This window comes from Triticum urartu, chromosome 4A, assembly GCF_056163025.1.
Source record: "Triticum urartu cultivar PI428250 chromosome 4A, HENAU_Tu73, whole genome shotgun sequence".
Taxonomy (NCBI): domain Eukaryota; kingdom Viridiplantae; phylum Streptophyta; class Magnoliopsida; order Poales; family Poaceae; genus Triticum; species Triticum urartu.
The window spans coordinates 349858930-349869435 of NC_141876.1; the positions used below are offsets into that span (position 1 = coordinate 349858930).

Sequence of the window (10506 nt, forward strand, 5' to 3'; positions counted from 1 at the left end):
TTTACATTGCAGCCACAGGACAAGTCGTCAGTACGGTACTTACGGTCGAGCGGGAAGAAGAAGGAAAAACCTTCAAAGTTTAGCACCCAGTATATTATATTTCTGAAGTCTTGACCCCATCGAAGCAAAGATATCCTCATTATCAGAAGCTTGTATATGGGATTTATATGACCACAAAGAAAGTTTCTCACTACTTCTCTGATCATTCCATTACAGTCGTCAGCGACGCTCCATTGTCAGAGATCCTGCATAACAAGGATGCAACTGGTCGAGTGGCAAAATGGGCGATTGAACTCCTTCCTCTAGATATCAAGTTTGAGGCAAAGAAAGCTATCAAGTCCCAGGCAATCACAGATTTCGTCAATGAGTGGATTGAACAGCAACTGCCGACTCAGGTTCACTCAGAGCATTGGACCATGTTCTTCAACGGCTCCAAGATGCTGAATGGTTCTGGTGCCGGAGTGGTGTTGGTCTCCCCCAGAGGAGATAAACTAAGATATGTTCTTCAAATCCACTTTGATTCCTCCAATAACGAGGCAGAATACGAAGCACTTTTATATGGGTTGCGCATGGCCATTTCACTCGGCGTCCGTCACCTCATGGTCTATGGTGACTCAGATTTGGTGGTTAATCAGGTGATGAAGGAATGAGATGTCAGAAGTCCAGCCATGACTGGTTATTGCAATGCAGTGAGAAAGCTGGAGAAGAAATTCGAGGGGTTAGAGCTTCATCACATACCCCGAATGAAAAATCAAGCAGCTGATGATCTGGCAAAAATAGGTTCCAAAAGAGAAGCCATTCCCAGCAATGTGTTTTTGGAACACATCCACACACCATCAGTTCAGGAGGATCTCGTCACTAAAGAGGCCCCGCAGTCAAAAAGCGCCACGAATCTGACTGAAGTTGAAATTCCAGCTGTGGTCGACCTGATCATGGAAGTCTTGGTCATCACTCCCGTCTGGACAGTACCGTACATCGCGTACATCCTAAGGAAAGAACTCCCAGAGGACGAAGAAGAGGCTCGACAGATCGTCCGTCGATCCAAGGCCATTACAGTCATAAAGGGATAGTTATATAGAGAAAGCGCGACTGGGGTCAGCCAGAAGTGTATTACACTAGAAGAAGGTCAGATGATCCTTGATGATATCCACTCGGGGACCTGTGGTCATCATGCGTCCTCTCGGACCATTGTGGCTAAATCATACCGAGCGGGATTCTACTAGCCAAGAGCCAATGAAATGGCAAAAGAGATAGTCGACAAATGTGAAGGATGTCAGTATTACTCCAATATGTCGCACAAGCCCACGTCAGCCCTGAAAACCATTCCACTCGTCTGGCCCTTCGCTGTTTGGGGGCTGGACATGGTTGGACCACTGAGAACGGGTAGGAGCGGCTTCACTCATGTACTGGTAGCAGTCGACAAGTTCACCAAATGGATTGAAGCCAAGCCTATCAAGAATCTTGATGCTTGCACTGCTATCAGTTTCATCCGAGAGTTGATATTCAGATATGGAGTTCCGCACAGCATCATCACTGACAATGGGTCAAACATCGATTCCGACAAATTCAGGGCCTTTTGCGCCTCTCAGGGCACTCGGGTCGACTATGCTTCGGTCGCTCACCCCCAGTCGAATGGGCAAACAGAAAGGGCAAACGGCCTAATTCTCAAAGGACTGAAACCCCGATTGATGCGCGATCTCAAGCACGCAGCAGGAGCATGGGTCGACGAGCTTCCATCAGTCCTTTGGGGATTGAGGACAACCCCGAACCGATCGACCGGAAGAACCCCATTCTTTCTGGTCTACAGAGCCGAAGCAGTCTTACCGAGTGACCTGCTTCACAATGCTCCCCGAGTCGATCTCTACTCTGAAGATGAAGCAGAACAAGCCCGGCAGGATGCAGTCGACTTCCTGGAAGAAGAAAGAGAAATGGCCATGATACGATCGACCATCTATCAACAAGACTTGCGCCGATTCCATGCCAGAAATGTGAAGAGTCGAGCCTTCGAAGAAGGAGACTTAGTCCTCCGAGTGGATCAGCAGAAACCACACAAACTCACTCCTACTTGGGAAGGCCCCTTCATAGTCACCAGAGTCCTCCACAATGGAGCATACCACCTCTACAATGTCGATCGCCAGATTGATGAGCCGCGAGCCTGGAATGCGGAGCTCCTCCGCCCCTTTTATACTTGAATTCTCACTCGGATGAGATGTAATAAGAAAAACTCTTGTAGTTTATTTATCAAAGACAAGAGCGTTATAATTTTCCCAGTGATTATTATTGTTTTTGTTTGCGTGAGAAATCCCCCAGTGGGTGGCTTAGCTGCGAATCCGCTTCGCCTAAGTTTATAATTTTCCCAGTGATTATTATTGTTTTTGTTTGCGTGAGAAATCCCCCAGTGGGTGGCTTAGCTGCGAATCCGCTTCGCCTAAGTTTGTAAAAACAATTTCCTACTGAGTGGCGAGCCAGCCTCCCACTCGGGGGCTTAGCTGTGAATCCGTTTCGCCTAAGTATTTAAAAAATCCTACCGAGTGGAGAGCAACCCTCCCACTCGGAGGCTTAGCTGCAGTCCAGTACTCGCCTAAGTTCTCTCACTTGGAGACTTAGCTGCAGTCCGGCACTCGCCTAAGTTTGAAAAAATCCTACCGAGTGGAGAGCAATCCTCCCACTCAGGGGCTTAGCTGCAGTCCAGTACTCGCCTAAGTTCTCTCACTTGGAGACTTAGCTGCAGTACGGCACTCGCCTAAGTTTGAAAAAATCCTACTGAGTGGAGAGCAATCCTCCCACTCGGGGGGGCTTAGCTGCAGTCCAGTACTCACCTAAGTTCTCTCACTTGGAGACTTAGCTGCAGTCCGGCACTCGCCTAAGTTTGAAAAAATCCTACTGAGTGGAGAGCAATCCTCCCACTCGGGGGCTTAGCTGCAGTCCAGTACTCGCCTAAGTTCTCTCACTTGGAGACTTAGCTGCAGTCCAGCACTCGCCTAAGTTTGAAAAATCCTACCGAGTGGAGAGCAATCCTCCCACTCGGGGGGCTTAGCTGCAGTCCAGTACTCGCCTAAGTTCTCTCACTTGGAGACTTAGCTACAGTCCGGCACTCGCCTAAGTTTGAAAAAATCCTACGGAGTGGGGAGCAATCCTCCCACTCGGGGGCTTAGCTGCAGTCCAGTACACGCCTAAGTTCTCTCACTTGGAGACTTAGCTGCAGTCCGGCACTCGCCTAAGTTCAAAAAAATCCTACTGAGTGGAGAGCAATCCTCCCACTCGGAGGCTTAGCTGCAGTCCAGTACTCGCCTAAGATTCTCTCACTTGGAGACTTAGCTACAGTCCGGCACTCGCCTAAGTTTGAAAAAATCCTAGCGAGTGGAGAGCAATCCTCCCACTCGGGGGCTTAGCTGCAGCCCAGTACTCGCCTAAGTTCTCTCGCTTGGAGACTTAGCTGCAGTCCGGCACTCGCCTAAGTTTGAAAAAATCCTACCGAGTGGAGAGCAATCCTCCCACTCGAGGGCTTAGCTGCAGTCCAGTACTCGCCTAAGTATTTGAAAATCCTACCGAGTGGTGAGCCAGCCTCCCACTTGGAGGCTTAGCTGCAGTCCAGTAATCGCCTAAGTACGAAACACATCTGAATCCTCAAGGACGACGAGGTGCAGGCCGACTGCCACCTTCTCCGTGAGAGCTTCGCCACAAATACAATGTGCGCTCCATCCTGCTCTGCAGTAACGAGGTGCAGGTCGACTGCCACCTTTTCCTTGAGAGCTTCGCCACAAATACAATGTGCGCTCCGTCCCGCTCTGCAGTAGCAAGATGCAGGTCGACTACCACCTTCTCCTTCGGAGCTGCGCCACAAATACAAAAGTTGTCTCGAATGAAGAACGATTCCCACTCGACGGGGGATTCATGAACATATTTAACGACAAACCAAGTTCAGATAAACCCTAAAGGTTCCGGACCACAGATCAAAGTGCTCGCGCTTTCAGCCTGAAAGAGTTTAACGGTTACAAAAACCACTCGGCATCCCGAGGCAAATTTAAGGTGAGGCATAAAAGTTTGTTCACTCCGCGGGAGGAGGACTAGCAGGCTCGACGAACTCGTCTAGGTCGACGCCATCGGCGATCCGAGTGGCTGCAGCGATGAAAGTCTCCATAAAATATTGGAAGTCATGCTTCTGGGTGTTGGCGACCTTGATTGCCGCTAGCTTATCTTGACGCATCTCCTTGCAATAGACGCGAACCAGAGACAGGGCCACATCAGCTCCACACCGGGCAGAAGATTTCTTCCACTCCTGCACTCGATCAGGGATTTCGTTAAGTCGAGTCATCAGGGACTCGAGATCATTCTGGGGCGTGGTCTCTGGCCAAAGTGCCGGGTCGATCCGCGACATGGCGACCTTCAGTCGAGCCAAGTAGTCCACGACACCGTCGATGCGGGATTCCAGTCGGAGCAGATTCATGGCAGTTTCATCTTTTACGGGAGAATTGATTGGGTCCAAACCTGGCTCAATCCGCCCAGTCTCCTCCTTGAAGTTCTGGCAAAACTCTACATTCACGAGGATAAGTCAATTTTCATACACTGAGTCGACATAAAAAAAAATCAGTCGGAACAAAATGTGCACCTTCAAGCTTGATGAAAAACTTCTTGGCAAGGCTCCTCAGATAGCTCTCCAGATCGTCCCTCCTGCGAGCAATGCTTTCCATCTTCTCGCCCAGGATGAGATTCTCCTTCTTCCAGCGCGAGCACTCCTTGTTGGCGTCATTCAGAGCAGATTTCGGCCTGGTATTCTCTTCTTCTAACTGGCCGACCGAAGCCAGTTTCTGTTCAGCTAGAGCGGTTCTGTCGTCAGCCTCCTTTCGAGAAGCATCCAAATCCTGATCCTTCTTCGCCAGAGCTTCTCTCAGTTTTTCTACAAAGAAATGATGCCTGATTCAGAAAGAGCAGAAGGGTACTCAAGCCTAAGACAGACCAGTCGACAAATTCGTTTTACCAGTGGCGTCGTCCTTGACCCTTTGCAGCTCTGTCTTGGCCAGCTCCAAGTCAAGGTTCAGTTGGATCTGCTGTTTCTCCAAGTGAGCAAAGCGAGCTCCAAGATCACAAGATTTCTGAAATCAAAGGGGAGAAGTTATTTTTACAGCAAAAAACAACAAAGTCAATAAGTACTAAGGCTACGGTCGACTGCCCGCAGTCCACCATAGCCTCAGGGACTACACCCAGTGGGTGCACTTTGCGTGCCCCCACCGGTTCTGATCCCACTCGACCGGCCCGCCGGAGTCGAGTGCAGGGAAAAAAGAGAAGAAGAGAGAAAGAACTCAGACCACAGTCGACTGCCAGCAATCGACCGCGGTCTCGGGGACTACACCCAGTGGGTGCACTTGGCGTGCCCCCACCGGTTCTGACCCCACTCGACCAGACCGAGTGGAAGAGACAAAATATCAGTTCGGTTTACACTCAACAAAATACAAAGACTATAGTCGACTGCCCGCAGTCCACCGTAGTCTCGGGGACTACACCCAGTGGGTGCACTCAGCGTGCCCCCACTAATTCAAAGTTCAACCAACGCACCCAGTGGGTGTACTAACGCAAAGATTCTCGGAGCAAAGATTTTCGGAAAGAGTCTTCAGTTATCATATCCTAACAGAACAAGCGGCGACCAACTAACCTGAACGTTGCTTTGGAGAGCCGAGCTGGCGTCGTAGGCAGCCTGACTGGCGTCCCGCACCATCTTCATCTTCTCCATCATGACGCCCGCCTGGCGTATCACTTCCCTGGCAGCATTCACTTCGTCTTCTGGGACATGATGGGTCGCAAAAACTGAAGGTGGGTCGACAGGGGCCTGAGCAGTCGACGAAGAAGGCAAGGCACTCGACAGTGGCACGGCGAAGGTAACAGAACCCCGATTGGCGTCGCCAGTGTCCTGAACGACTGGTTCCGCCCTTGGCGTCGACTGTAGTGCCTCGCTTGCAGGGGCTTGCCTATTCTTCCTCGTCAAAGACCTCTCGGGCTCTTCATCATCATCGGGGAGGTCAATAATGTTGGGAGCTGTGCAAAGTTCAATTGCCAAAATCACGTCACCCAATGATGCACATTGCAGTTGAATCGACCGAACAAAGACAGTATGGCAGAAATCATACCCAGATTAGAAGTGACCGCATCCTCCATCACCTCATCATCGTCCCTGTAAGCTGAGGTCCCGGAAGTGGCAGCGCTGGCAGTTCCAAAGTTCGTCCAGTTAAAACAAGAAAAACAAACAGCGCGGAGCATCGAGTGAATACAAAGAGAGACACTCACGCGGAAGCGACCGGGATATCAATCTTGATCTTCGGCAATGCCTTCCGAGTCTTCGGCTCTGCAACTTTGGGGTGCTTTGGCGCCTTCTCAGTCGGGGTTGGTGAAGAGATCCGAGGACACTTCGAAGACTGACCAGCCTGAGCAGTTGCCTTTTCGCGGGCGCTCGGTCGTTCTTGGTTAAGCTTGGATCGCCTCTCCCTGCGAGGGGGCGACTCGACTTCTTCTCCATCGCTTGAGTCGTCGCTTCCTCCATCCCCTTCACCGTCGGAAGTCCACTCGCCACTGTCGCCGCCACTCGCCTCGCCTTCCAGAGCTTGCTCTTGCTCTCCGTTGGGCATTGAATACATTTCAATAATGGCCTGAAAGAAAGCAGGGAGAACAAAGTCAGTCGACGCAGTATAGGCAGCTGCGCGAGTGAATTCAGATTACAAGCAAAAACTCAGAATCAGACCTTCTCTGGTGCATGAGACTGGTCGAATGGGGGAACTCTCCTGGCTCCCATGGGGTTATCCTTGTTTCCGGTAATGCCTGACAGCCACTTCTCCAGTGTGTCGTCATCGACCTCCTCCGGGTGAATCCGAGTGGAGTCTTCAAGACCCGAATACATCCACATCGGATGGTCTCGGGCTTGAAGAGGCTAGATGCGCCGCTGGAGGAAGACCTCCAAGAGATCCATACCGGTGACCCCGTCACGGATAAGCTGGACCACTCGCTCGACCAGCACCCTCACCTGCGCTTTCTCCTCCGGGAGCACCTTCAAAGGGGATGGTTTCCTCACTCGGTCCATGGTAAAGGGAGGGAGGCCAGTCGACTGCCCTGGCATTGACTGGTCTTTACAGTAAAACCAGGTCGACTGCCATCCGCGAACTGAGTCGGGAAGAATCATGGCCGAAAAGGAGCTTTTCCCTCTCATCTGGATACCAAGACCCCCACACATCTGGATCACTTGGGTCCTCTCGTCACTCGGATTAGCCTTTTTCACTGTCTGGGAGCGACAAGTGAAAATATGCTTGAAAAGACCCCAGTGAGGCCGGCAACCTAGGAAATTCTCACACAAAGAAATGAAAGCGGTGAGATAAACGATTGTGTTGGGAGTAAAATGGTGGAGTTGTGCCCCAAAGAAGTTCAGAAATCCTCGAAAGAAAGGGTGAGGAGGCAAGGAAAATCCACGGTCGACGTGGGTGGCAAGAAGAACGCGCTCACCCTCCCGGGGTTGCGGCTCGGATTCCTTCCCCGGAAGCCGCACCGAGTCATAGGGGATCAGCCCTCCCTCGGCCAGGACGTCGAGGTCTTCTTGGGTGAGCCTCGAGTGGATCCAGTCGCCCTGGATCCAGCCCTTCGGCAGGCCGGTTCGCGAGGAGGATCCTCCCCGACTGTTGCCTTCCCCTTCGACCTCACCATCGCCTTCTTTGCCCGCTCCCGAGTCGCCATCTTCTCCTTCCCCATCGTCGCCGGCGAGACGCATACGGAACGGTGGCGCGAGGGCGAGAGTGAACGCAGCGGAGGAGCGTGAAGAGGAGAAGAGATAATGGGGACGCACTGTTTGGGAGACCCCGGTCCAATGCCTTATATGAGGCCGCTTCCGAGTGGCTGACTGGTAGGCCCGGGCGGTTCTGTCAAATCCCGTAACAATCGCGCACGCGATACGTGGCGAAAAAGGTGGCGTGGGGATCGAGGCGGCTCCGCTCTATCCCATCTGATTACTGCGGCCTCCCCCGTCCCGCGCTCTTCCCAAAATTCGGATCCCACGAAATCTGCGGGCAGCGGAACAACTTGTTAGACCAAAGGTCTCCTCCGCACCGTCACTCGGAGCCTTTCAAGTAAAGAAACTCACTCGACAAAAACCTAAGAATGGATCAAGGCGACTGGAAAGGAAGTCGCTGCCATTGCCCAGGTTCATTGATCCGAAACAAGAAATGCTCATGGCATGAAAAATGAGTCGGAGAAGTGCTCAATCCCTTTCCCACTCAAACCACGATCCATTCGGGGGCTAATGATGAAGCTATGTACCTAGGGTAGGGGCATGAACCTGTCCAAACTGACCTACCCAAAGACATCTCCAGAAGAAATCATCTTTCAATCGACTTGGAGGTGTTCCACTCGACAGACTCAAAGATACTTGACCAAGACCAAGCCACTCGACAGTCAGGAGACCTAAAGGCACTCCGCATGCTAACGGTCCGTTATTAAGTAGCTTTTATGGTCATCATAGCACTTTATTACTAGCGTTACCAGTAATGCCCTGCCTTAATGTACATTGAACCCTTTGTAACGTGGGCTGGCTGGGGTCCTGGCACACTCTATATAAGCCACCCCCCTCCTCCAAGACAAGGGTTCGCACCCCTGTAATTCATACACGCATAATCCAGTCGACCGCCTCCGGGCTCCGAGACGTAGGGCTATTACTTCCTCCGAGAAGGGCCTGAACTCATAAACCTTGCGTGCTTACAACTTCTCCATAGCTAAGATCTTGCCTCTCCATACTTACCCCCCTACACTACTGTCTAACTTAGAACCACGACAACCGGTGAAGGGGGAAAACATCCGGGAAAGTATTCCTGGTGTTCCGCGTTTTCGGACAGATGAACCGGAGGGGGAAAGTTGCGTGTTTGCTATGCTAGGGGTGCGTGGCGTACGAACGGGCTATGTATCCTGATTCGTCTCGTTGTTCTGAGCAACTTTCATGTTGAAAATATTTTAATCCGAGTTACGGATTAAAAGATACGATTTTCTAAATATTTTATTATTATTCTGAAATTATTTTTAATTCGAAAATAAATGCTAAATTGCTAGGCGCACCCAGCACAGTGTACACAAAAGTGTACCCAGTGGCTGACAGGTGGGCCAGAGGGACCCAGTTGACCAGTCAATGTTTGACTGGTCAACAGGGGTGGGACCCCTGTCATTGACTGTTTTAGTCTACTCTAACAGTTTAGTTAGTTTAGTTAGTTATTTGTTTAGTCTAATTAATCAAAATTAATTAAGTTAGTTATTTAGTTAATTAATTAATTAATTATTATTAATTCTTAATTATTATTTTTCCTTTTTTTATGGAAACGTTCTGGAGGCGGGGCCCTCCTGTCATAGGCCCCAGGGGCCTTGCGGGTCGGGCGTGCGGTAACGGGCATGGGCGCCCGACGGGCGCGCCGGCGAGGCGCGACTGGGGTCGGAGGGGGGCACGGCCAGGGGCGGTGCAGAGCCCCGGGGGCACGCATCGGAGGCGGGCCGCTGTCAGGGGCGGGCGGCTGCAGGCGCGTACGGGAGCTGCGGTGGCCGCCGCGGGCAGCGCCGACGCAGGCTGCAGGAGAGCCGGGGGGTGCGTCACCCGCAGCGGCAGCAGTGCGCGGTGAGCGCGGACGGGACGAGGGGACAGTGGGACGGCGCGGCGACGGGCGCGACCGAGCGGCCGAGAGTGCGCACTAGGCGGCCAGGACGAGTGGGGGGAGGGTGCGCGGTCGAGCGCGACGACGGCGCGGGCACGCAGGTGCGCGGGCGAAGCGCGGGGAAGAGGAGAAGGAGGAGGGCCTCACTGAGGTTGTGGGGACTAGGCAGCGGGGCGTGAGGACGGCGACGGGGACGACGGCGTCGGAGTGGATGCAGGCCGTCGAGGGAGGAAGACGGGGTTCGTGTGGCGACGGGAGGCGCGGGGCGTCGACGGCCCAGACCGGATTCACGCGGGATGGCAGCTTTGAGGAGGATGGCGCCTACGACGGCGGGGGCAGCGCGGCGGCGGCAACGCGGTCTTCGGGGGCAAGCGCCCCCGATCCAGATCGGGGGAGAGCGACAGGAACGAGGGGGAGTGGGTGCGGTCGGGGCTCGATCCAAAATCGAGCGAGGGAGAGGGAACGGAGTGGATCGAGAGGTGGGGGAAGTGGGGATAGTGGGGGTGGGTTAGGGTTAGCGGGACATGGCCTATAGGCCAGGCGGGCGTGAGGGGAGTGGGCTGGCCTGGTGGCCCTGTAGCCTGCTGGGCCATGGCCGGGGGGGGGGGGGGGGGGGGGGTCCTCTCTTTTTTTAATTTTGTTTATCCTTTTCCTTTTCTTTATTTTTTTCTTTTTGTTTACTGTTTTGTCTCTTTCCTATTATTTATTATTACCCCTTTTTGTTTTATTTTAGTTTTATAAATCATAAAGGTTGTACCTAAATTAGTACCACTATTTATACCTCTACTACAAAAAGTTTAGAGTTCCAATTAAAATGGTTTAACATTTTAATAACTATAAAAGG

The 10506-nt window shown here is 52.3% G+C and overlaps 1 protein-coding gene across 1 annotated transcript; it reads right to left on the bottom strand.

Annotated features, from left to right (window-relative positions):
* Positions 1 to 3938: 3938 nt before the first annotated feature.
* Positions 3939 to 9237, bottom strand: LOC147975828 (uncharacterized). The gene is made up of 7 exons (XM_087519681.1): positions 6731 to 9237; positions 6280 to 6638; positions 6123 to 6196; positions 5651 to 6030; positions 4979 to 5093; positions 4610 to 4897; positions 3939 to 4533 (listed from the first exon to the last, which is right to left on the bottom strand). The coding sequence occupies exons 1-7, from the start codon at positions 6890 to 6892 to the stop codon at positions 4049 to 4051; spliced, it is 1863 nt and encodes a 620-aa protein (XP_087375807.1). The 5' UTR covers positions 6893 to 9237; the 3' UTR covers positions 3939 to 4048.
* Positions 9238 to 10506: the final 1269 nt, after the last annotated feature.